General features: G+C 37.4%; 3 protein-coding genes across 5 annotated transcripts; 1 reads left to right on the top strand and 2 right to left on the bottom strand.

Annotated features, from left to right (window-relative positions):
- The first annotated feature begins 8,400 nt into the window (after nucleotides 1-8,400).
- On the top strand, nucleotides 8,401-17,327 carry LOC141596720 (4-hydroxyphenylpyruvate dioxygenase). Of its 3 annotated transcripts, XR_012522566.1 has the most exons (3): nucleotides 8,403-10,294; nucleotides 10,380-10,590; nucleotides 10,697-11,300. XR_012522566.1 is itself a non-coding variant. In XM_074416978.1 (2 exons), the coding sequence occupies exons 1-2, from the start codon at nucleotides 8,475-8,477 to the stop codon at nucleotides 17,204-17,206; spliced, it is 1,452 nt and encodes a 483-aa protein (XP_074273079.1). In that variant the 5' UTR covers nucleotides 8,401-8,474; the 3' UTR covers nucleotides 17,207-17,327. The 3 variants fall into 3 exon arrangements, 2 of the variants coding, with proteins under 2 accessions (XP_074273079.1, XP_074273066.1); XM_074416978.1 differs by lacking the exons at nucleotides 10,380-10,590; nucleotides 10,697-11,300 and adding an exon at nucleotides 17,029-17,327 and having other exon boundaries at nucleotides 8,401-9,748; XM_074416965.1 differs by lacking the exon at nucleotides 10,380-10,590 and having other exon boundaries at nucleotides 8,412-9,748; nucleotides 10,898-11,300.
- Nucleotides 12,218-13,681, bottom strand: LOC141596741 (uncharacterized). The gene is made up of 2 exons (XM_074416985.1): nucleotides 13,464-13,681; nucleotides 12,218-13,298 (listed from the first exon to the last, which is right to left on the bottom strand). Exons 1-2 carry the CDS (start codon nucleotides 13,599-13,601, stop codon nucleotides 12,237-12,239), a joined length of 1,200 nt encoding a protein of 399 aa, XP_074273086.1. The 5' UTR covers nucleotides 13,602-13,681; the 3' UTR covers nucleotides 12,218-12,236.
- A 700-nt stretch (nucleotides 17,328-18,027) lies between the features above and the next one.
- Nucleotides 18,028-25,433, bottom strand: LOC141596750 (inositol diphosphatase DSP4-like). Its single transcript, XM_074416993.1, has 5 exons — nucleotides 24,910-25,433; nucleotides 24,342-24,435; nucleotides 21,759-21,816; nucleotides 21,525-21,568; nucleotides 18,028-18,550 (listed from the first exon to the last, which is right to left on the bottom strand). Exons 1-5 carry the CDS (start codon nucleotides 25,170-25,172, stop codon nucleotides 18,359-18,361), a joined length of 651 nt encoding a protein of 216 aa, XP_074273094.1. The 5' UTR covers nucleotides 25,173-25,433; the 3' UTR covers nucleotides 18,028-18,358.
- Between the last annotated feature and the right edge of the window lie 822 nt (nucleotides 25,434-26,255).

Genomic DNA, 26,255 nt, shown 5'->3' with positions numbered 1-26,255 from the left:
AGTGCAGTTAAAAAGTAGTTTTATTGCTGAAAAATGCAACAAAATGTGAGTGTCAAAGAGAACAATGAAAATGATGGTTAGATTTTTACTGAGTAAAACAAATTGACTAGTGAAAGTAGCGTATCAAGTTGTATTAATTAGTGATTAATGTGAAAAGTGGTGTTGATGTTAATTGCTTCGTCAGGTATACACCCGCCTAACACGCAAGGGTTTGTAGACCATACCAAGGGAAGTATTAGCCGTCTCATGACCCACTTTTTAGGTGTATCATTATTCAAGTACTATTTTTTAGGTGGACTGTATCACCAATTTCATGTAGTAAATTCAAAACTTGAGTTGTTCTCTCTTAAAATGTGCATATTCGTTTTAAGAGTAAAATGAATTAAATATATTCCATATAATTAGATAAGATAAATTATTTTGTTAGTTAGTAAAAGCTCTTATTTTTTGTCTTTTACTTAACCCGTCTTAAACAAGAATCTGTGAATTCTTTTTATTTCTTTGATTATTTATTGTATTGTGCTATTCTAGATGAGCAATAACGTCCCAAATATAATGTTTTTAGATAATTTTTTTTATTAGGACACTCCCTCCAAGCCTCCAACCAATTTATTTTATTTCCTTTTTATTTTTAGTTTTTCCGAAACCTGTATAAATTTAAGAAAGGGAAGACGCACATGGTGTTCTTGAGATTTGTCATTTTGCACGAAATATTAAGTCCGCTTTTGATCAGCTCTAAAGTCCAAGAGAATTTCACTCTAAAACCAATTTCCTATTTGCTTTATATAGTGGGATGTACTTCTCTAATTCTCCAACATAAAATCTTTAAAACCATAGAATTGGAGCTTTATTCTCAATATTATCTCATTTGAATTTCTTATAAAAATCATGTTTTTTCCGATTAGTAAAATAAATTTCACAAATTCTCATTGAAGACATGACATATCCGTCACAAGCTGAAGACGGATACCATTTTACCTCACAATGTACCCACTTTTTCTCTCTCTGCAACACTATTCATGTGGTCCCCTTTCTCCACTAACCCATTTTGTTACCATTTTATCTCACAAAATATCCGTCACAAATGATAACCCGTCACAAGGGAGACCAATTGAATAAATTTCCACTTTACGAAAAGTTTTAGATCATCCGTATAAAAGTAGTAATGCAAAATTTGCGAAACACCAATTGACCAACATCAGCCCATCAAAATAACACTCGTAATCTCTCTATTGGTAAAGTAAAAGTTTACCAAATCATATTTGATTTGATGTTCAGTTATAGTCGGTGATTACTAACTACAATTAGTCATTAGCCCATTAAATTGGGACAATCCACCAACTAGCCGGGGTTGGTGATAAATGATAATTGCTCATCAATCTAGACCTGGTAAAATTGACCCGACCCAAATATTCTATATTTGACCCAACACCTGATGATGCGAAATGCGGAAGCGGATTAACAGAAAAATAAAACAAAAGGATATTTGTCTTGAATTCTTATGTTGAATTCAAGTCAATGGAATATTTACTCGGTGCTAGACCTATAACACAAGTAATGGGTGAGAATACTCAAGACCTATTGAATATTACTCGGGCTAAAGCTTGATCGCGTCAAACTCTAACATTTTTGGATCGAACGCACCGATCATGAATTACAAACTTGTAAAACATTAGGCTTTTCTTTTTTTATTCAAAATCTTGTGTGTTTCTACAATAGATCAGGATGGCTATATATAGCCTTACAATGGAAGAACTTAATATAAAAGTTCTTAAATAGCTCAATTAAACCCCTATTTAGGCTCTGTTCTTTCTGTCTTTTTAATGAATCGAATGGAGTGAATTTAACTTAATCGAAATAATCGAATAATAGAAATGAATCAATCAATCGAATCAATAGATGAATCGAATCAATCGAATCGAATAGATGATTTGATGAATCGAATGAATAGAGTAAAATGAATCGAATCGAATCGAATAAAGTGAATTGAAATAATCAATCGAAATAATCATATTAATATTAATAATATTAATAATAATAATATTTAATATTATTGTTATTATCAACTATAATAATACTAATATTCATAGTATAATACTATTTATACTAATACTAAAATTTTTAAGAAAAAAATTATAATATTATATATGAATAATCATAAATTATAATAATGAAAAAATAGTAATTTTTTACTAATAATATTCTTAATAACAATAATAAATAATAATGTCAATATTAATAATGATATTAGTAAAAATAGTTGTTTCGAATAAAAACACTCAAGTAAGAGTTGCTCGAATCCGGGTCGGGTCAACGCGCTCCTCTCATTTCGATGGCACCTCGAACCTATGCTTGCTCTCTCCGGATGGATCTTTTACGCGTAACAAATAGGGCCTCGAAGGACTCGATAGGTCCTTCTCTCGATGTCTTACTGATCTTGGTGGATAGTTGAGACCTTGCTTGAAGCTAAGGTTTTAGTGCCCTCTCATAGTAGCTCGAATAGTCTTACTTCTAGAGAGAGGAAGTTGTTGGTGAGAAGTATTTTACCATTGATTGGTCAATAATGAGGTATTTATAGGTTTCTATGTGTACCTCAAATGATGGCTTGGAAAGCATGGTTACCATATTCGCTATGAATACGCCTTACCGATTCGAGATTCGCTTATAGAAAATGTGTTATATGTATTTTCAGTAATCAATTTGATAGAATTCGCTTTTAACGATTCGTGATTCGTAGGGTATCAAGCGAATCTGTAACCATGTTTGAAAGCGTGTTGACTTGTATGACCCCGTATTGGCTAGTGGGTCAAGTCGGTTGAGCGTGCCCCATCAATAATATTAATGATAAATGTTATTAATTTTAATAATAATATCAATAACAACAACAACAACAACAACAACAACAACAACAACAACAACAACAACAACAACAACAACAACAACAACAACAACAACAACAACAACAACAACAACAATAACAATAACAATAATAATAATAATATTAACATTAATAACATTATTATTCACAACAACAACAACATTAACATTAATAACATTATTATTCATTTTAATAATAATATTCATAATAATAATAGTAATTATAATAAATAAATTACTAATAACATTATTATTAACAATATTATTAAATATAATAATAATAATAATAATAATAATAATAATAATAATAATAATAATAATAATAATAAAGAATAATATTAAAAAAATAGTATTATTGATAACAAAATTAATAATAACTATTAAATTTAAGATGAGTAAAATTTGAAATGATGAGCTGAATCGAATCGAATCGAATCGAATCGAATGGAGTTTGAGTGAAAGCTGAATCGAATCGAATAGATGAAACTGAATCGAATGAACTAAACTGAATGGGCCGAATCAATCGAATCGAATGAAATTTGAATGAATAGATGAGTTGAATCGAATGGGTGAAAATAAATCAGAAAGAACAGGGCCTTATTCCTAAATTTATTCCTTGTTGGTTAATCGGTTTTGCATCTTAGGAGCACGACCCCAGAAAAAAAAAAATGGTTCATTATGATTTATCATTATGTGTCATAATAACTTTTCTTAATAGCATGTCTTTTAGGTTTCCTTTTACTATTTTGTAAGGCTATATATAGCCATCCTAATCTCTTGTAGAAACACACAAGATTTTGAATAAAAAAAAGAAAAGCCTAATGTTTTACAAGTTTGTAATTCATGATCGGTGCGTTCGATCCAAAAATGTTAAAGTTTGACGCGATCAAGCTTTAGCCCGAGTAATATTCAATAGGTCTTGAGTATTCTCACCCATTATTTGTGTTATAGGTCTAGCACCGAGTAAATATTCCATTGACTTGAATTCGACATAAGAATTCAAGGCAAATATCCTTTTGTTTTATTTTTCTGTTAATCCGCTTCCGCATTTCGCATCACCTGAGCTCAAGATCTGATCTTCACCCGAAACCAGAATTGACCCGGCCCACTATAACCCGACTCGAATGTTTATTGTTACAAACTGGTTATTATCCATTAATAACTTGATAATAGTTGGCTCAAAAAAGAACCGAACCCGAAATAACTCGGACCGACTCGAAACCGGCAAATATGAAGTTGACCTGGCCCGGCCCGACCCAATCTGAACTCGATCTGGTTGACCCGTTTGCCAGGTCTGGCTCCACCCAACTTATATTTCTCCGTTTGAGGCTAGTTATGACTCGTGTGACGTGCGCGGATGCATGGCTTCTTGAAGGAGTTATGACCACGGTCTTATTGCAAATTAACTCGTTTTAGTTTACGTGGTCAATATGTCTTGCTAGAGCCCAATATCGACGTGACACTTAAATAATATACGTGTCTAGTAGCCTGGTCTTATCGAGTCCCGCGCAAAAAAATACGGGCTTAGTATAATTCTGAGTCGTCTATAATAATACTAATCAGGCCTAAACAGTTTATAGTAGGGTTAAAGAGATAACCCAGTGTTTCTTATTTTATATAAGATGGTTTGTTTGAAAACCCTAAAGATCCCATCCTACTAAAATTCTGACATTGAGAAACACATAAGAGAGACGGAATTTTGTCCAAGGTTATCCTTGTAATATTAGCATACAAGGCGGAGTTCAGTACGCTACATTGCACGGGATACGAGTGAGTGTTTCAGCGCCTGTTGTTTCGCATCTCTTATTCGCCGATGATAGCATTTTATTTGCGCGAGCAAAAAGAGCGGAGGCGGTAAAGATTAACGAGATTCTGCGAGCTTATGAGGAAGCATCGGGTCAGCTTGTCAGCTTGAATAAAACCACGGTTTCTTTTAGCAGGGCAACGAGAGATGAAGTGAAGAATGAGATTGCAGGTTTGTTAGGTGTCGGGGTGGTCGATGTGCAAGAGAAATATTTAGGATTACCCACAGTGATTGGGCATTCAAAGAAGGCTCTTACAGATATTGTACGGGATAAGCTTTGTAAGAAGCTCCAAGGATGGAAAGGGAAAATATTGTCTAAGGCTGGTAGGGCGGTTTTGATAAAGGGTATTGCCCAATCAATCCCTACCTTTGCGATGAGTGTGTTTAAATTTCCAATTCTTTTTTGCGAGGAGCTTCGGTCGGTCGTGACACAGTTCTGGTGGGGCCAAAAAGGAAAAAAGAAGATACCTTGGATAGCGTGGAAGAAGCTTTGCTTACCTAAGGAAGCATGGGGCTTGGGTTTTCGGGATTTTCATAGTTTTAATATGGCCTTGTTGGGAAAACAAGCGTGGCGGCTCGTAACAAATCGAGAGTGTTTGTGGTCTCGAATTATGAAGGCAAAGTATTATCCAAATGCGTCATTTATGCGGGCAAAAGTAGGGCGGAACCCGAGTTATGTTTGGCGGGGTATTTTAGAGTCTAGGGAGGTGCTTGAAAAGGGAATTAGGAGGAGTATAGGGAATGGCCTGAGTACGTTAGTTTGGAAAGATCCATGGCTGCCGAGGACACGAACTAAGAAGGTCCTTACACCTAGGGGGATAATGACGAGCATATGGTGGTGGCGGAGTTGCTTCGTTCAGATGGAAGTGGGTGGGATAGGTCGAAGGTTTGTGGTCTACTGTTACCATTCGAGCGTTAATACGTTTTCAATATATATGTGCGAGAAAGTCAGGAGGAGGATAGGTGGTGTTGGGACGGGGAGAAGGATGGTCTATATAGTGTTCGATCTTCTTATAGGTTGCTAACGGGAAAGGAGTATGCGGAAGCTGGACCATCGAGTGATGCTAATGAAAAGGAGCTCTGGAACAAGGTATGGAACGCACCGGTCTTGCCTCGTGTTAAGACGTTCTTTTGGCAGTTATACCATGATGCTTTATCGACAAGGAGAAATTTAAACTATTGGCTTGGTAATTTCGATGAGACATGTCCGATATGCTCCAGTGACCGTGAAACAAGCTTGCATATAGTTCGTGGGTGTGGGGGTCTGGCAGGGGTTTGGGATGGTGTCGGTTTAGAAGTGGATAGAATGTATGACGGAGAATGTGTGAGGGAATGGCTGGAGGTTGTCTGGGCAGGAAGGGAGGTGGAGGAAAGGGCGGTATTCATGATGACTTGTTGGGCATTGTGGGAGGCGAGGAACAAGGTGGTGGTTTGAAGGGGTTGATGTGTGCTCGTCTGAGATTGTTAGGAGGGTCACGAGGTTGATGGCAGAGGTTGAGGACCCTGCGAATGAGACCACGAGAGCTAGTGTGGGCAGAGGAGGTGGCAGTCGTGGTGCTGAAAGGGAGGGTTATGGTGGGTGGTTGAGACCGAGTGATGGGTGGCTTAAGGTAAATGTGGATGCTGAGTCGAAAGAGGGAGTTGGTACTAGTTATGGGGTTGTGTGTCGGGATGGTAGTGGTGCGGTGGTATAGAGTGTGACGGAACAGAGTGGTGACGAGTATGACCCGGGACTAGCGGAGGCTGTGGCGGTATATAAAGGCTTGAAGGAAGCGAGACGGATGGGGCATCAAAAGGTGGTGCTTGAGAGTGATTGTCAAGTTGGGATTGATTATTTGCGGAAGAAAAGGCAGGGGCGAAGCGACTTTTGTTTAGTTATTAAGGATATTTTAGATTTGAGTAATTCTTTTCAATCGATTTTATGGTCTTATGTTAGTAGAATTTCTAATAAAGTAGCTCATGAGTTGGCTCATGTAGTGCCTCGTTTCTTAGGTAGACGAGTCTGGTCGGTTGATTTGCCCCAAAACGTTTGTAATGCCGTTTCTTTTGATCTTATGAGAATGCAGTAATCCCTTTGGGGGTGTTACTTTCAAAAAAAAAGAAACAAGTATTTAAAGAGTCCAAAGTTTAGTGAATTGTACCCAAACCAAAATCTCAAACTATAAGTCTCTGGAACAAAACGGGTAACAAGGTCTAAGTGTCCAAAACTATCAAGACTACAACTAGACTATGACACTATCGACCCGATACCGCAATCGTCCCTATGCCCCTCAAGCATCATCGAATACCTGAAAGTCTACCTATTCTCACCACATGACCGGAAATATCAAGTGGATGACAGCTTAAATGTTCAATTATTTTTTTCAAATTATTTTTTAGTAGTACTTTAAATGTTAATTATTCTTTCAAATTTCACATATCATTATAACTAATATAAGATTTTTTGGGTTTTATTATTAGTTAATTTCAGGAATTAGGTATAAACACGGTAGCTCAAGTAGTAGTCATGTGGCATATTACTTGAATATTAATAATACATTATATTAATAATTTTTTTAATCTTTAATCAAATAAAGAAATCAATAATTTTTTAAAATATATAAATGATATCTAGTCATTAGAGCAATAGCAATAATAGTTCTTAATATTGGGGCTATCACTAAGAACCTTGTTTTTAAAGTTCTTCTGTTGCATTGAAAAGTTGTTCTTATTTTTAAGAATAAAGTTCTAAAATAAGAACCAAGTTTTTAAATATGGGAATGTGTATAACCAATAAATTAGCATTGTAAAATGTGAAAAACATTTCAATATTGTCCATTTTTAAGTAAATTTCATTTAAGAACTTTTATATTAAGTTCTTCCATTGTAAACAAAAGTTCTTAAGTATTAAAATTAACGTAATATGACATGGCATAGAAAGAACTTATATAAAGTTCTTCTATTGCTATTGCTCTTACCAAGCTCGCAAAAGAAGCATTGCAAGTTGAAACACAAATTCTTATTATCCAAGACGGATAGTGTCTCCCTTATAAATTGAGAGTGAATAGTGCAAATGGACGGAAAATGGATATCCCCATTTGCCCCCTAACTTGCATTTTGTGAGAAGGTCATAATCCGTTTACAGCTTTAGATAGATAGTGTCCGTGTACAATGAGACAGATTGTTTTTACTATACTTAAAGCTGGCAAAAGCTGACCCGACTCGAAAAACCCGAAAATTAGGTGAACCTAATCTGAATTGACTCGACGTGAACCGACCCGAAACGGCCCGACGACCCACGACCCGATATTTTTTCAACCCGATAGATAACCCGATAATGAACTAGCTTAATAATAGTTATAATAACACACCAAATTGACTTCATCTCAATTATTTTCACATAAAACTACAATTAATACACATATCCATTATTTAAACATAAAATTACAACTAAACTAAATATATAAAATAAAATATACGCTGATAACCCGACCCGAGACTGACTTGTCCCAAACTATCACCCGTTGAATGTTGATGACCCGACCCAAAGATGTCCGACATGAACCGAACCGGCCCAAACCCATCACTAACCCGACATAACCCGAACCCAATATAACACGACCCGCTTTGCCCCGATCCATAACCGACCCGATTGCCCGCTCTAGTCTCTACTTTCGGCTTTTCATTTACGTTACGCATAACGAACGCTACGCTCCAGTCCCCCCTCATTTGTATCGAACACGACAGTACCTTCAATCTCCCAATTTCATGTTAATAACGATGACGTAACAATAAATAAACTCCACAAAATAACATGATTAAACTTCCACCTCAGACTCCTCCCATTTCACTCATCTTCATCAACAACATTCACTCAACCTCGAACATATCCAACTTCCCTACCTCCTATAAATCACCCCCATTTCCCAAAACTACCCTTACCCTTACCACTCTCTGCTCCTCAAAAATGCCTCCCGCCGTCGACACCCCGCAACCACAACCCGACAACTTCAAACTCGTCGGATTCACCAACTTCGTCCGAGTCAACCCGCGTTCCGACCGATTCTCCGTCAAACGATTCCACCACATCGAATTCTACTGCGGCGACGCCACCAATGTCTCCCGACGATTCTCTTGGGGTCTCGGCATGCCTATTGTCGCCAAATCCGACCTCTCTACCGGCAACTCCGTCCACTCTTCCTACCTTCTTCGCTCCGGCGACCTTCGCTTTTTATTCACATCCGCTTACTCGCCTACTATGGCCGTTCCCGACTCCGCCGCAATCCCGACTTTCGGGTATTCCGGTTTCAATAAATTCGTTTCGTCCCACGGCCTCGGAGTTAGGGCCGTGGCCGTGGAGGTGGGCGACGCTGACGTTGCTTTCAACGTCAGCGTCGCCCACGGGGCTAGACCGGCGTCTCCGCCGGTCTCCCTGCACAACGGCGCCGTAGTTATCTCTGAGGTTCAACTCTACGGCGACGTTGTGCTTAGATACGTTAGCTTTACTAATGATACTGAATCGTTGTTTATGCCCGGGTTCGAGCCCGTGGGCGAGCAATCATCATTCCCCGGGCTTGATTTCGGGTTAAGACGGCTGGACCACGCGGTAGGGAACGTACCCGAGCTTGGTCCAGCAGTCGAGTACGTGAAGAAGTTCACGGGTTTCCACGAGTTCGCCGAGTTCACTGCGGAAGACGTGGGGACGAGTGAGAGCGGGCTGAACTCGGCCGTGCTGGCGAATAACGACGAGACGGTGTTGATCCCGATGAATGAGCCGGTTTACGGAACGAAGAGGAAGAGCCAAATACAGACGTACCTGGAACATAACGAGGGAGCAGGGTTGCAGCATTTGGCGTTAATGAGTGAGGATATATTTTGGACATTGAGAGAGATGAGGAAAAGGAGTGGGCTTGGTGGGTTCGAGTTTATGCCGGCCCCACCACCGACTTATTACCGGAATTTGAAGGCGAGGGTTGGGGATGTGCTTAGTGAGGAGAAGATTAAGGAATGTGAGGAGCTTGGGATTTTAGTTGATAAGGATGATCAAGGGACTTTGCTTCAAATCTTTACTAAACCTATTGGGGATAGGTACTTTCTTTTTTCATTCATTTTGCATTTCATACACTAGACATTCGAGTAAATATCGTAGTGTATATATATGGATTAGCTAGTCTTCCTTAAGACGGAGGTCTTAAATGAGAATTTGCCTATATGGAGTATTGATCAATACTCGTTTTTGTTTATTTGATTGCGAGAGGAGATTGTTGGAAACTAGGGTACTTTGCGTTAGTGTAGCGCTCTTCTCTAATTAAATACTCTATGTAGGATGATCAATGATTAATGACGGAGTTACTCTTCGGATTAAAGAAGATACTACTTAAATTGACTGCTGTTTGGTCATTAATTTGTTTGCTTGGACATTAGATATTAGTAATCGAGGTTTTGAGTTGGTTCGTGTTAAGGTTTGGATGTGGCTATAAATGTTGCCTCATTTGATAACGTGAGGGGTTGGGGTAGAATTAAATGCAAGGATGCAAGTGTTCAATGAGAGTCTGAGACGAGACGCTGAGCTGGAGTATTTGGAGAAAATGTTTCATATTTCTGGCCTAAAATGTCAAAGTGTCAAGTGGTGTAGTGTCTAGAGACTAGAGAGTGTGTTTGAGGACGAGTAATGCTGGATAGAGCTTGTGGAACAAGATGCTGTTTGTTTGAGGACGAGAAATGGTTCCTCAGCTTCATTAGAGTTGTTTCCTTAGTTGAATGACAAGCTCTAAGTACATTTGTAGTGTTTTACAGTAGCTACTTCTAGACGAAATTTGGTCCACCTTCTGTGTTAGGGTGCCAGTGTAGAAGGGTTTTGTTGATTACATAGCTGAAGAGTGTCTACTAGCGCTATTAGTTGCTCTCTGTATCTAAGAAAAACACACACAGCTCCATATGGTCTTGTTGTACACGAACATGTGAAAATTTGGAGTTGTAATACTTGTAAAGTTGTTCACCCGCTCAGTCCACCACGTCTATCACGACAGCTGTTAGGAAAAAACTGACATTAGTTGTCGAGTCGCTGTTAAGTTTGTGTCTCCTCATAAACTTTATCGCTTCTGGAATCGCGTTTATTGTGAACCCACAGGCCTTATATTAGGCTGTTAAAGAGTAAATTTTAATTTTTGGAATTTGCATCTTTATACTAGTGTTGAACACTAAATGGTTGAAATCTTCCCTTCTGAAATTATCCAGGCCAACCATGTTCATCGAAATAATCCAGAGAATTGGTTGCATGATGGAGGATGACCAAGGCAAGTCGTACCAAAAGGGTGGTTGTGGAGGATTTGGGAAGGGAAACTTTTCCGAGCTCTTCAAGTCCATTGAGGAGTATGAAAAGACACTTGAACGCAAATCGGTCGCTGATACTTAGCTTTGATGCAGCAACAACAATCATGATCTAATTACATTGCGTCAGTTACAGGGCTTCGATATTTGATCAACAACAGGTATATGTAAACATTACGTCAGATTGTATAAAAACCTGCATCTTTTTACGTTGTACTAATGTACTATACAGTTTGTTCAGTTTTATGATCATTATTACCGCAAATAACAAGTTTTCGTTATCAAAAAAAACAATGTTCATGTTGTTTCAGGCCATGGCAAAATGAGCAGCGAAATCGTGTCAGATATCGAGTCTTTTTCAAACTATTTTGTTCATGTCTAAGTACGGGTCAGAATAATGTTGCCAAATTTGAGAGCGTATTTTATGAATTCGGTCACTCGTTTTAGGCTCCAAAACAGACTGCTTCCGTGCTTTTTGGTACAGAATCTACAGATTACAATTCACCTTTTGTGCTTCTTATATTGAACACTACTATATGAGGACATGCATAAATGTATATCGAGGTTCACGAGGTTCACGGTGGTGCTGATAGTGGGTGGCTCGAGGGTAGTCGTGCCTGAGTTGATGTTGGTTGGTGGTCAGTGTTGGCGGCCATTGTTGAGTTTTAGAGAGGAGTTTGATGCTGGACGGTCTTTGTCGTAGGTCATTGATTTGTGGATTCATGGGCGGTGGTGGTGGATGACTGGCTGGACATGGGTTGTTGGTGGGTTTATCCAGTGGCATTGGTGGGCTTACTGGGGGTTGGTGTCAAGCCGGTAATTGGGGATATATGGTGGTGGTTACAGAGCCGGTGATTGGTAATTTGGTTAGGGTGGTGATGATGATGATGGTGATGGTGATGATGATGATGGTGCGATGGATAGTGAAGGTGATGGTGGCTTGTGTAGGGGGTGATATTGTTGTAGAGGTGAGCATCGGTCTAAGACGGGATCGAGATCGAGGACCGAAATCGTAAACCATTTGAACCAAAGATCGGACCTAAACATTCCGGTCTTTGACCGCAGTAGACCGAAAACTACAATTCCAAAAGTAAAGCAAAAAGACTGTTCCTTAGAAGAAAGAAATTCATTTGAAATTCCGAACATCACTGCATAAAGAACTCTAAACAAAACCCAAATCGGACAATTTCGTAGTTTTTTTTTTTTTTTTTTTTTTTGACAGTTGGATAATTAAGAAAGGTACCTATTACAACAGACGAACCCTTCTTGCAATGTTGTGTGCAAGACGGTTCAAAGATCTAGGAATAAAACGAAAGCTTATACAATGAAAAAACGGGCATAAGTCTAAAATATCCAAGATAACAGCATTAGAGCAGTGACTTCTTGAAACGACCCCAAAGATCTGCAAGATGACTTGTAGACAATCCGAAGAAACAGCCAGATGAAGAAAGCCTGATTCCTTCGCCCAAATAAGGGTTTGCCTAATGCCAATTGCCTCTGCTTGCTCCGCTGATTCTGCTAGTGTAGAGTAGTGAAACCTATTTCCAACGAACCTTTCAGAAGAAAAACTATCTAAAGAAGAGACACTCCATCCAATTCCAGTTAAGAGGTCATCTTTCCAAGCAGCGTCGACACAGACGAATCTTGTTTCACAATTGGACGATTCCCCAAAAAATTTGTTCCACTCTCCCTTTTTTATTCTTGTAATAATACGCTCATTGTCATCATCTAGATAACGTAACGACCGAGTCGTATCCAGTACAGAATTGAGAGCAACGAGAGAAGTGCCCAGCTCTGATTCGTACATTTTAATAATCCCAATAATACTGACCTGCTCACCATTGAAGATAATTTTATTTCTTGCTATCCAAATTGCCTGTACTAAGCAAATGAAGGAAAAAACCAAGAAATCATTGTCCTTATGCCCAGAAAAATAGTGAAGCCAATTGACAATCCACTGCTTAACCGTCACACACCTATCATTATAGGTGTTTATTCCTAGTGATGATGCTTTCCATAATCTAGAAGATATAGGACAATCTCTGAACAAATGGTCAGTGGTTTCAATGCTTCCTTCGTCTTCGCAAAACCGACAATGAAACTGACCTGCAATGTTCCTCTTTTGTATTTCCGCTCCCACAGGTAGTGTGTCAGTCATAATTTTCCAAATCAAAATCTTCCATTTCGAAGGACCCTTAAAGTGCCATAAACTCTTTTTTATAAACATTCTTCCCCCGTCAAAAAGTCTTGTTTTATCCTGTTCAGTTCCCTTCTCTTCAATGAGCCTATGATTTGCAATACTGTACCCCTGTTTAACATAGTATTCTCCATTTCTTGAGTGAGTCCAGTAACAATAATCTGAAGCACCTATTTTCGGGAATGGAATGGCTAGAATATGGTTGGCAGTCTCACAATCAAAGAAAGCTCGAATCCGTTCCACATTCCAAAAGTTCGTAAGCATAAGATGTCTTACCTCAAGGTCCAGTAGAGAGGGCGAAACATTAAGCATGGTAACATCTCTTGGCCTTGGTATATTGCCATTAACCCATTTTGAAGTCCACACATTTAGATTAGATTGAAATCCAATCTTCCAAGCAAGATTAGGTAACATGAGTCTCCAGCCCCAGAGAAGACCAATGCCCCCCCAAGAGCAGCCATTGACAGCCGGAGTGAGAATGTTTCTATGAGGGAGGTGGCGAAACCCATACTTAGAGCCTACAACTCGACTAATAAGTGAACTTTGTTGCGAAATGATTTTCCAAACATTCTTAGCCAAGAGTGCTTGGTTAAGGCATGTAGTGTTTCTAATGCCAAGGCCCCCTTCTCCTTTTGGTTTTGATAGGAATATCTTACTGCACCAATGAATCGATCGTTCGCACCTTAAGCCCTTCCACCAAAATTGAGTAATCAAAGAATCAATCTTTGAAGACACACTTATCGGTAATTTGAAAACCGATAGAAAGTAACATGAGAGGGTAGAGAGGACCGAATTGATGAGACATAATCTTCCCGCTGGTGTTAAAAGTAATCCATTCCACGAGGATAGCCTTCTTCGCACAATTTCAATAACATTTCTAAAAATCACTCCTTTAGACTTTCCAAATTCTAAAGAGACCCCTAAATACTTACCAAACATATTAGTGGGAGAAATGTTGAAAGATTCCAAGGCAAATTTTGAAATAGCCAAAGAAGTATCTGAGCTGAAGTGGATAGCGGACTTCTGCTTGTTGATAGCCTGACCCGAAGCTTCACAATAAGCATTTATAATACTGTTAAGCTTTGTAATATACTCCTTTTTGCTTTCCATAAAAAATATAGAATCATCAGCGAAAAATAAATGAGAAACCGCCTCACTCTCCCTACTAATCTTGATCCCGTTAATCTCCTTTCTCATTTCTGCCGCACTAATGGCCGAGGAGAGAATCTCAGTACATAACACAAAAAGATACGGTGAGAGCGGGTCACCTTGTCTTAAACCACATGATGGCTGGAAAGAGGTCAGTGGTGCACCATTTAGTAGCACTTGATAGGAAACTGACTCCTCTCATCCGTATTAGTAGAGTAGTAAGGCCATGTTCTTTCTGACTTTTTAGAGCCGAATCGAACCGAGTGAAGCCGAATTGAATTGAATGGAGTGAATCGAATCGAATCGAATCGAATGGAGCCGATTTGGATCGAATCGAATCGAATAATAGAAGCCGAATCGAATCGAATCGAATCGAATCGAATAAAGCTGAATTGAGCTAAACTGAACTGAAATAATCATATTAATATTAATAATATTAATATTAATAATAATATTTAATATTATTGTTATTATGAACTATAATAATACTAATATTCATAGTATAATACTATTTATACTTATACTAAAATTTTTAAGAAAAAAATTATAATATTATATATGAATAATCATAAATTATAATAATGAAAAAATAGTAATTTTTTACTAATAATATTCTTAATAACAATAATAAATAATAGTGTCAATATTAATAATGATATTAGTAAAAATAGTTGTTTCGAATAAAAACACTCAAGTAAGAGTTGCTCGAATCCGGGTCGAGTCAACGCACTCCTCTCAGACGATGGCACCTCGAACCTATGCTTGCTCTCTCCGGATGGATCTTTTACGCGTAACAAATAGGGCCTCGAAGGGTTCGCAATAGGTCCTTCTCTGATGCCTTACGGTACTGATGGATAGTTGAGACCTTGCTTGAAGCTAAGGTTTTCGTGCCCTCTCATAGTAGCTCGATTAGTCTTACTTTTAGAGAGGGGAAGTTGTTGGTGAGAAGTATTTTACCATTGATTGGGTTAATAATGAGGTATTTATAGGTTTCTATGTGTACCTCAAATGATGGCTTGGAAAGCATGGTTACCATATTCGCTATGAATACGCCTTACCAATTCGCGATTCGTTTATAGAAAATGTGTTATATGTATTTTCAGTAATCAATTTGATAGAATTCGCTTTTAATGATTCGTGATTCGTAGGGTATCAAGCGAATCCGTAACCATGTTTGCAAGCGTGTTGACTTGTATGACCCCGTATTGGCTCGTATTAGCTTTACTATTGCTAAGGGTGTGGGAGCCCAGATTGTCTCTCGGCTCCCCACCAATTTCATGTAAACCTTTTATTTTTATTATAATGAAAGCTGCGCGCATAATAATAAAAAAAAAAAAAAAAAAAAAAATAATAATAATAATAATAATAATAAGAGTAAATTATCAATTACTCCCTTTTAAAATACACTTTTTAAAATTTACTCTCTTTCATAATTTACACTTTTTAAAATTTACTCTTTTTAAAATTTACTCTCTTGGCCGAGTGAGAGGGGGTGTTTCTTATTTTATATAAGATGGTTTGTTTGAAAAACCCTAAAGATCCCATGATTCCCATCCATTGAGAAACACACAAGAGAGATGGAATTTTGTCCAAGGTTATCCTTGTAATACTAGCATACAAGGCGGCGTTCAGTACGCTACATATGTAACACCCCCTCTCACTCGGCCAAGGTAATTGAGGATGCTACTCACCTCGGTTTCCCGAGGGTAGTGCATTATAACATCAATTAAGAAACAAGTATTTAACGAGTCCAAAGTTCAATGATTAATGACGGAGTTACTCTTCCGACTAAAGAAGGTACTACTTGAATTGACTGCTGTTTGGTCATTAATTTGTTTGATTCGACATTAGATATCTATGTCGTCGAGGTTTTGAGTTGGTTCGTGTTAAGGTTTGGATGTGGCTATCCTCATTTGGTAACGTGAGGGGTTGGGTAGAATTAAATGCAGCGATACAGGTGTAAAACATGTTGAATATTTCCGGCCTAAAATGTCGGTGTGTCAACTGGTCTAATGTCTAGAGAGTGTGTTTGAGGACGAGTAATGGTTCTTCAGCTTCATTAGAGTTGTTGCCTTAGTTGAATGACAAGTTCTCGGTACATTTGTAATGTTTCACAGTAACTACTTGGTAGACAATATTTTGTCCAGCTGTTTCAGGGTGCCAGTGTAGAGCTGTGATCTAAAATGTGACGGCAGAAGGGCTTAGTGATTACACAGTTGAAGAGTATCTGCTGTTCTTAGCTATTAGTTGCTCTCTGTATCTGAGAAAAACAAATCTCCATATGGTCTTCTTGTACACGAACATGAAAATTTGGAGTTGTAATACTTGTAAAGAACTTCACCCGCTCACAGCTGCTAGGAAAAAAACTGACATTAGTTGTCGAGTCGCTGTTAAGTTTGTGTCTCCTCATAAACTTTCCCCCTTCAGGAATCGCGTTCATTGTGAACCCACAGGTCACCAATCGTTGAAAATCACACTTAAATTTTGAATCATGTAAGCCAATCTTGCTTTCGAGTTTTGATGAACATATTGGCATCCTAATATTGAACAGGTCTTGGATCTGTAAGATGCTCGCATTTTGGCATGTATATTAGGCTGTTAGGGAGTAAATTTTTATTTTTGGAATTTGCATCTTTATGCTAGTGTTGAACAATACTAAATGGTTGAAATCTTCCCTTCTGAAATAATCCAGGCCAACCATGTTCATCGAAATAATCCAGAGAATTGGTTGCATGATGGAGGATGATCAAGGCAAGTCATACCAAAAGGGTGGTTGTGGAGGATTTGGGAAGGGAAACTTTTCCGAGCTCTTCAAGTCCATTGAAGAGTACGAAAAGACACTCGAACGCAAATCGGTTGCTGATACTTAGCTTTGTTGCGGCAACAACAATCATGATCTCTAATTACATTGTGTCAGTTACGGGGCATCAATATTTGATCAACAACAGGTATATGTAAACATTACGTCAGATTGTATAAAAACCTGCATCTTTTTACCATGTACTAATGTACTATACAGTTTGTTCAATTTTATGATCATTATTACCGCAAATAACAAGTGTTCGTTAACAAAAAAAAAAACAATGTTCATGTTGTATTTCTGGTATAATTGATTGATCATATGGTAAATACCAAAGCAGTTCAGTACTTGTCTGAGTTTAGGGGAGAGAAAGCTACCACATTTCCGCAAACTATCAATATAATCAAACCCAGGGCTCGTGTAGGGGTGATGATAGTTGGTGGCCATTGTTGAGTTGTAGAGAGGAGTTTAATGTTGGGCGGTCTATGTTGTAGGTCATTGATTTGTGGATTCATGATGGGCTGGTTATGGGTTGTTGGGGGGTTTATACAGCGGCATTGGTGGGCTTACTAGGGGTTGGGTGTCAAGCCAGTGATTGGGCTTATATGGTGGTGGTGGCGGTGGTTACAGAGACGGTGATTGGTGGTAATTTGGTTAGGGTGCTGATGATGATGGCGCGATGGATAGTGAAGGTGATGGTGGCTTGTGTAGGGTTGATGATTGTGGTAGATGCGAGCATCAGTCTAAGCCCGGATCAGACCAGATCGAGGACCGAAATCGTAAACCATTTGAATCAAAGATAGGGCCTAAAAATTCCCGTCTTAGACCGCAATAGACCAAAAACTACAATTCCAAAGTAAAGCAAAAAGACTGTTCCTTACAAGAAAGAAATTAACATCACTGCATAAAGAACTCTAAATTAAACCCGAATCGGACAATTTCGTACTTAACGGTACATCGATCTTCAAATAATACACTGTTGATAGGACATAATTGCAGTGAACCAGAAATTCACTACATTGTCTCCCGTCTCCCATAACTTTGGCCGAGGGTCGTTCTAAGTGAACCTGACCCGCCTGAAGTTGAATACGGCTACCCTTTTAATCTAATTTTATGTTGCTTGAAAAACTAGATGCTATGCCTTTTATTAAGTACATAATTAAACACTTCCCGATTACGGATAATAGAAAATGGGATTTGGATCAAGTACACAGTAATTAGTTTACTTAGACATATTGGAACAAGAAAAGGAGATAGGTAGATGCTTGAGGCTATGAATGTCAAATAATTCAATAAACCTTTGATCTGAAACTCTAGCTTTAGCAGCTGCAAATCGCTGATATTCGTCAAAAATCGATGACAGGCACCATTTCTGCAGTTTCCTTAGACACCCAACTAGGCATCCTGTTCGGTGCTAAAACAATTAAAACATGTATTGTTAGCTAGGTTGCACGGACAATCCTCTTAATCGGTGTTCCCGTGTCGGACACGACACTCGTCGGACACACATCAAAACGTGTCGGACACCTGTAAAGCCGTGTCTAACTTTCATCTTTTATTTGGGCACGTGTCCGACGCGTGTCCATTGTATTTTGAGCCGTGTCCATGGTATTTGGACACACCTTTAAACGGAAAGTTCAATTTAAGGTAAATGGCGTGAATTGTTATATGGTTGAATTTGGTGGGCAAATGTTGTTCTTTAGACAAGTAATGAGATGTCGAGATAGATTGATTATAAGTTGGTTTTTAGTTTTAGAAATGAGGATATGTTATATTTAACGTCAAATTTTACCTTCATTTATTTAAATTTAATATCAAATACTTTTTCAAAAATAAAATCACACATATATAACTACCAAAAGTGGATACTGCAATTGAAATGACGGATTTCAGGCCAATTAGCATGGTCGGCTGTGTTTACAAAGTGATTTCAAAGATACTAGCTGAGAGGCTTCGAAGCCTACTGCCTAGTCTAATTGGTGAGACTTAGACTGCATTTGTACAGAATAGGCAAATATTGGATGGCGCCTTAATTGCAAATGAAGTGGTGCATTGGCTTAAAAAGACTAAAAGAACCGGAGTCTTGCTTAAATTGGACTTTCATAAGGCGTACGACTCGGTAAGGTGGGAATCTGTTATCTACATACTGAAAGCCATGGGTTTTGGATCCAAATGGAGAAAGTGGATCTACACATGCCTATCTACAACTTCCATTTCTATACTTATTAATGGTACTCCCACCAGACCATTCAAATTTAAGGGGCCTCAGGCAAGGTGATCCCATCTCGCCTTTCCTGTTCTTGTTACTAACAGAGGCTTTCAATCAAGTTATGCTTAAGGGAATTCAAATGGGGTTAATTCAAGGTTTAGAAGTGGGTAAGGACAGGGTTGTTTTAAGTCACTTACAATTTGCAGACGATACTCTTATATTCTGTCCTGCTACTTCTCAAGTACTCACAAATATCAAGAGGCTTCTTGACAACTTTCAGCGCTCTCTTTGGACTCACTATTAATTTTAAGAAATGCTCTCGTAATACTAGGAAAGTGTCGGCGAGTGGTGAGAATCAAATGCTCGGAAGTCGGGTCATCAAGTAGTACAACTACCCGTGAAATATTTGGGTATTCCTCCGGGTTCTAACCCGAATAAACTCTCGACACGGGATTCGGTGGTGGAAAATATAAGGAGAAGGCTGGCTAGTTGGAAGACGGGGCTAATCTCAAAAGTCGGAAGAGTGGTCCTCATTAAATCCGTCTTGAACTACATTTGCCTCTCTTTTATATGTCTATGTTTAAGATTCCTAAAGGCGTCTTAAAAAAGATTATCAGTTTGCAAAGAAAGTTTTATTGGGGAAGAAACAATGGGCGTGATGTTGTTCCCTTGATGAACTGGAATATTATCCAACTGCCAAAGGCGATGGGTGGCCTAGGGGTGGGTGACTTACAGATTAAAAACTCAAGTATGCTCTTCAAGTGGTGGTGGCGATTTTCTGTGGAACATAAGGCGCTTTGGAAGAGAATTATTTGTTCAATTCACGAACTCAACCCCGAAGGAATGTTTAGAAGTGAAGAAAAGGTGGCTAAGTTTGGCCTATGGAAGTCGATATGCTCTGTCAGTGATTGGGATACGGACATTGGAAAAGTCACAAAGCAGGGTATCAGGATACAAATTGGAAAAGGTAATACGGTCAGGTTTTGGGAGGATCTTTGGATCGGCAGTGTAACTCTTAAAGAAGGGTTTCTGAGACTTTTTTAATGTGTCGACTCAGAAAAATAAGTGTATGGCTGAAATGGGTACCTGGCAAGGCGATGATTGGGTCTGACAGCTTCAATGGCGAAGAAGATTATTTCAATGGGAATTATCACTACTAGACCATTTAAATTTGATGATTGAGGGCTACAAACCTTTAAGGGATAAAAATGATTGCCATATCTGGGCTGTTGACAAGTCAGAATGCTACACGGCTAAAACTTTTGTTGATGCCTTCTATAACTTGAAATACAATGAAGCAGAGCGTAAGCCTTGGTTCAGCCATCTTTGGAAAGGACTTGCACCACCAAGGTATGAGATAATTCTTTGGGCAATACTATGGAATAAGGTGAACACTAAGGATAGGATGCTTAAGTGGAAAGAAATGGCTTGGGAGGAGACGATGTGTACTTTTTGTGGTGAAGAATTGGAGACCGCCAAACACCTGTTTTTGCATTGTAGGTATTCTTGGAAGCTATGGACGAGTATTTGTGAGGCTTGGGATATGGCATGGATTTGTCCCGGTGGGATTGATGATGCTTTTCTGATATGGTGTGACTCTCACTTTGTCGGGTTTGAGAAACGACTTTGGGATGTATTCTTCATTGCTATAGTTACTATTATTTGGGAATTGCGAAATGAAGCGATTTTCGAGAACAAAACTCCTAACTGGCCGTGTATTGTAGAGAAGCTGTTTTTAAGAGTTGGGTTGTGGTGCAAATCGTGGAAAGAAGGTTTACCTTATACCTTAGAAGAATGGTTGAACAATTGGAAAATATTTAGAACATGGAAGGAGAAAAGGATAGGGCAAAGGACGACTCCGCGACTTGAGTTTTGATGCTGGCAATTGCTAAGTTTTTTTTTTTTATTTGTTTTTTGTGTTGTTTTTCGTTTTGTAAACTTGTTTGGGACCCTACTCGCTGTAGGTCTCGGGGTTTACCCCGCCTTTTAATCAAAAAAAAAAAAAAATATAACTACAAAATATATATTTTATTAAATTTAAATAACATGTCCCGTGTCCTAAATTTCATTGGATGCCGTGTCACGTGTCCGTGTCCGTTTTGATACTACCTAAATTGTTAGTATAGTTACTTATGGATCGTCTCACACAATAGTTAACTAGTGTATTATTATGATATACCTTGCCTCTTTTGCAGTGGATTAGAAGTGGATGATTCCTCACATCTGCATTGAAGTAGATAGAGCAAAAGTCAAGACTTAAAAAATTTAATGTTAAATGTTTATTAGTATTCATTCCGTCTCAGTCAATAGTTTACACTTCTCTTATTTTTTCCTCACAGAATAAAAAAAAGTTTAAATTATTCACTGGAACAGAAGAAGTATGAAACAAGTGTACGCAATAGAGGTCAGTTACCGAGGATGACTTTTAATGCTTCACGTATAGCATCATCTGGGATGCTTACAAACGGCTCCTGCAACAACAACAAAAACAATGAGATGATCATTGATTCATCGAGGCCGGCAATTAACAAAGTAATGAATTACGCCACACACATGCATATGTATAGTGACTTAACTCCATCGTCATGACTCATGAATGACGCAAGTAGACAATTTTAGTAGTTAGGCTGACAAAGTTGCAAGTTACAACATCGTCAGCAAGTTTCCCTTATGACGGACATATCCGTCATAAGCTAGCGACAAGTCAAGTACTACTCATGTAGGTAGATAAGATAAAACAGATTGTTACTCCTTACGTACTCTATTTTTCTTATTTATCCACATGGGTAGTACTTGAGCCGTTGCAATCTTGCAACGGATATGCCGGTTATAAATAAGAATTTGTGCAACATCGAAGTAGTTATGAAGAAGGCAAGGAGGACGAGACCATCTTGCTTTTAAATAAGAAACTAAACTATATATAAAGCGCGCATGTATGCCTGTTTCATGCATACGAGTATAAACCATAAAAGTTGAATGCTTACACAAGCAAATTAATTAAACAACATCATAATACAATTAGCTAATTGTAAAGCCAAAATTAAAAATCACCTATCATTTTAATGACACCATCACTTTGTATCTCATTTATCTTTTCAGATAGTTTTGATGATATTATGAGGAAGTCGTCTTCAACTCGAAATGAATCCTAATCACATATAAAGCTTAACTTAAGTCTCCATCAATTCAATTTTAATCTCAAATGTACTATAATGGGACAAATATATTCCGCACTCATAATTGTACACATTTGGAAGCTTGTATAGAACAACCACCTCAATGATAAAGAATCAGAGAGCATATTCCATTGGTATAGTTCGGAGATTCTGAGTTTCTCAAGTTGTAAAGTTGTAAATATTCTCTGCTTTAACTTGATCGGGTCTCAGCATCCGATGACACTTATTATATTCTTAGTACACTTTCTTACAATTAATCAAACACCCACTCACTTATACAAGTACTCCACTAATTATAAAGCTTTTATTATGATGTGCATAACTCACTCATCATTAACATTGCAGCTTCTATCATAGGTGATTTAGACTATCTAACAAAAGTAACAAGTTGACCTATTAAGTTGATGTTATTTTCGGTTGAATTGAACTAAACTGGATTTAATAGAGCTAAAATGAACTTAACTAAACTGAACGGAGCTAAATTGAACTTAATTAAATCAAAGTAAGAGTTAATTTGTGAAGCAGTGAGTTGAATTGAATAGAATTGAACTGAACTGAATGAACCTAAACTTAATTGAATAAAGCTGAACCGGACTAAAATGAGCTGAAATTAAGTCTAAAAGAGTAAGTCTTATATAATTTTATCATATAGTTCATCGACTATTATTGATTGTGATGGTCACAAGCATATAACGTCTCACAACCCTCTTTCCTTTCAAACATTATATTTAAAATAGTTGTGAGAAGTTACAACTTAATACAAGTAAGAATTTGTGATAACTTACGTGTTTCTGTGATTCTTCTTATTCCTTTACATATATACCCATGTTTGACACTCGACATTCGAATATGAGTGTAACACTTAGATATCTAATTTTAAGCCAAACTATGAAAATATTACATTAAATAATTAAATCCAACACTTAAATATGTACCTGTAATCCTTCTAAATGAGTTAAGTAACAGAACATACAAGTATATGACTGAAATAGTATTTACGGCGATATTGTTAGAAAAAGAAGGGTGTTGATTGATACCTTAGCATGTCATATCAGATTATATTCTAATATGACTAGAGTATGCATTACTAACTTCATTCTATAAACAACAACCACTTTTTGATCACATCAAATTGATTTTTACATTATTATGAGGTCTAAATTCACGGCTAACCAATGGAATGACAATTTGATATCTTATATTGTATGAAAACTTAGTTTTTGTAATTAATACAACTCAGACCTAACATTCGGCTAGCAAATAAAGACCAATGATGATTGGCTTTAGACATGTCTGATAACCTTTTAAACTTGCTATTAGTCGACTTTGACTTATATGGAGTTTAAATAAATGTTAAGAGGGTCATCTATTGATCCAACATAATGCAAACGTACTAAAATTTGGATCAGGGTTGTTTAGAGGCTTTTTTGTACTCTCATATTTAAATTCAGACTACGCTAGATAATGAAAAATAACTCTTGATAGATACATACTCAAGGTCGTAAAAAATCAAATGATCCTAAAAGTTGGCAAAAACACGTGTCAATAAATGGGAGAGACGACCGATGCTAAACAACTTGTCGTGCAATCATAAAAGAGTACAAGGTTCCCAGGCGGTCTTGTTGCTTGTCGTAAGTGTTTTAATTATTGATTATGGGGTTGTTTGGTTGTCATCTCAAAATACATGGAATCTAATTTTTCATAAATTTTACAGAAATTAGATTCTTATATGAACTAAACGAGTACTGTAAATTTTCTTTTATAGAGCTCATCCTTAAAATCTTCAATCTAGCATATCAAAATACATCAAAAGAAAGTACCTTGTGGCCTTCAATACCAAATTGGTACAACTTGATCCCATTGTTCTTGAGAAACTCCATATTATCTTCCGGGTACGGCTCCGGACATAAATATCTAACAAAGATAAACTAATTTCAAGTCAAGAAACAATATTCTCAAATTTCAATCCAAATTAATCAATGGTTATGTAGATTAGGTCAAATTAGAAAATCCAAACTACCCAAAACCCATGAGTGACCATGACCTATGAATATTTAATTTCCGCAAAAATTCAAATAAGACCGCCTTTATTAAGGTGGTCAAACGACTTCAGTACGATTAACACTCATTTAAGACCAGTGTATGCATAGAAATTAGAACAAATCCAAAAGTATGAAGTATACAAATGTGTCACGCAAGAATGAGTAACGGCTTTAATTAAGGGCCATTGTTAGTTGGTAACAAAACCGTAAACCTCACGCCATCTCGATGAACAAGTCTATTATTGGTGGTATTAAGTTTATTTTGACCATTTTCCAATTTTATACGCCACCTTCCAAATTCAAAGTAAAATATAAAAAAATAAAAAAAAGGGAAAAAAGGGTTTACATGATTGAGCGAAGGGCTAAGGAGTGAAGAAAAGAGAAATTAGATAGGTCAGGAAAACCGGAACGAAAAACGCCATTGTCAACCATGGAAAAGTTCAAAGGTGGTGTGTACAAATTCTGGTGGTCATCTTTTGGAAGCTTGGAATTGACAAAAGGCGACAACGTGAAGACATTTGTATCGACGACGTCGTTTCGACAACATTTACAGTTACAGGGATTGTTGTTGTTGTTGTTGCCATTATCGTTGGGGGTTTGTACCTTCATTGTATGGTAGCTAGGTATTTTGTTAAATACGAGTAGTTTATTAAATCAAGTATAACTGTATAAGTATTTGTGTAGAGAGGGAAGCAAATGAAATAGTCAAGACGAAGTGTATATATATATATAATATATTGGTGTTTTCTTTGTTACGATTGAGAGTTGACGGTTGAAAAAGTGGTTAATAAAGAAAAGGAAAAAGGCAATATGGGAGAAAGCCAGAAAGGGATTATAATGGGCGGTGTGGAACGATACTTGCGACTACTTGGTCTTAGTGGGGGTCTGGGATATATAATGTCACTAGAGTTGAAGAGAACATACAAGTATCACACTATCACATAAGAAATGCAAATAGACTTGTTAGGTATTAAAATGAGTATTGTATGTGTACGGGTCAATCGTAATATATTTCAAGTTAGAGTATCTTCAATGATTCAACTAAAAAATCTGTTTACAATATTTGCAAAATAAAGAACTTGTAGCTTATCATTGGAGATTGAAAAAATTGGTGAAAAAATTGCTTTCAAGCCATGTAGCTCATCTAGCTCTGTCAAGCTACAACCAAGCCATGTAGCTTGATATTTTAAAAATAAAAATAATTTTTTTTTTTCATTGGTTAAAAGTAATACTGTGGGCCCGTGTAAGCTGTTCATTGAAGATGCTCTTAGTTGTAATTTACAACACAGTCACCTGAACGACAGTTAATTTTATTGGAAAGTTGATCGAAAGTTGAAGATACTCTTAGTTGTGATTTTAAATACAGTTTCTCTTGCTTATTGTATCCATAGTAGCGTTTGGTTGTTCTCCTAATTTATGGGAATTCTAAGATCACATAAATTGTATTTTGAAACTTGTTTGGTTAACTTTTTTTTTTTTTTTTTTTTTTTTTTTTTTTTTTTTTTAAATATGGAATTCTAAAAGGAAATGCTATATACAACCTAATGGGTTGTATTTAAGCATTTAATACCCTTCCAAATTTGGTATTAATTTAGAAATTAAAGAACAAATTACACATAAATCCATGCAACTAATGCAAATATTAAATATTTATTTCCTTTTTTTAGTTTCTTAAATACAACCCATTAGGTT

Source organism: Silene latifolia, chromosome 1, assembly GCF_048544455.1.
Source record: "Silene latifolia isolate original U9 population chromosome 1, ASM4854445v1, whole genome shotgun sequence".
NCBI lineage: Eukaryota > Viridiplantae > Streptophyta > Magnoliopsida > Caryophyllales > Caryophyllaceae > Silene > Silene latifolia.
Note: the sequence above shows the minus strand (reverse complement) of the source record. Positions and strands in the feature narration are given on the sequence as shown.

What these genes read in the sequence shown, in the direction of transcription:
- LOC141596720 (XM_074416978.1), top strand. Translation starts at nt 8,475, where the DNA reads ATGATTAAACTTCCACCTCAGACTCCTCCCATTTCACTCATCTTCATC. An exon ending in ACTAAACCTATTGGGGATAG is followed by an intron (nt 9,749 to 17,028) that starts GTACTTTCTTTT and finishes GAAATAATCCAG; the next exon opens with GCCAACCATGTTCATCGAAA.
- LOC141596741 (XM_074416985.1), bottom strand. Translation starts at nt 13,601, where the DNA reads ATGTTACCTAATCTTGCTTGGAAGATTGGATTTCAATCTAATCTAAAT. An exon ending in CCTCTCTACTGGACCTTGAG is followed by an intron (nt 13,299 to 13,463) that starts GTAAGACATCTT and finishes TATGTTAAACAG; the next exon opens with GGGTACAGTATTGCAAATCA.
- LOC141596750 (XM_074416993.1), bottom strand. Translation starts at nt 25,172, where the DNA reads ATGAAGGTACAAACCCCCAACGATAATGGCAACAACAACAACAACAAT. An exon ending in TTAGCCCTTCGCTCAATCAT is followed by an intron (nt 24,436 to 24,909) that starts GTAAACCCTTTT and finishes TATCTTTGTTAG; the next exon opens with ATATTTATGTCCGGAGCCGT. An exon ending in AGCATTAAAAGTCATCCTCG is followed by an intron (nt 21,569 to 21,758) that starts GTAACTGACCTC and finishes ACTTCAATGCAG; the next exon opens with ATGTGAGGAATCATCCACTT.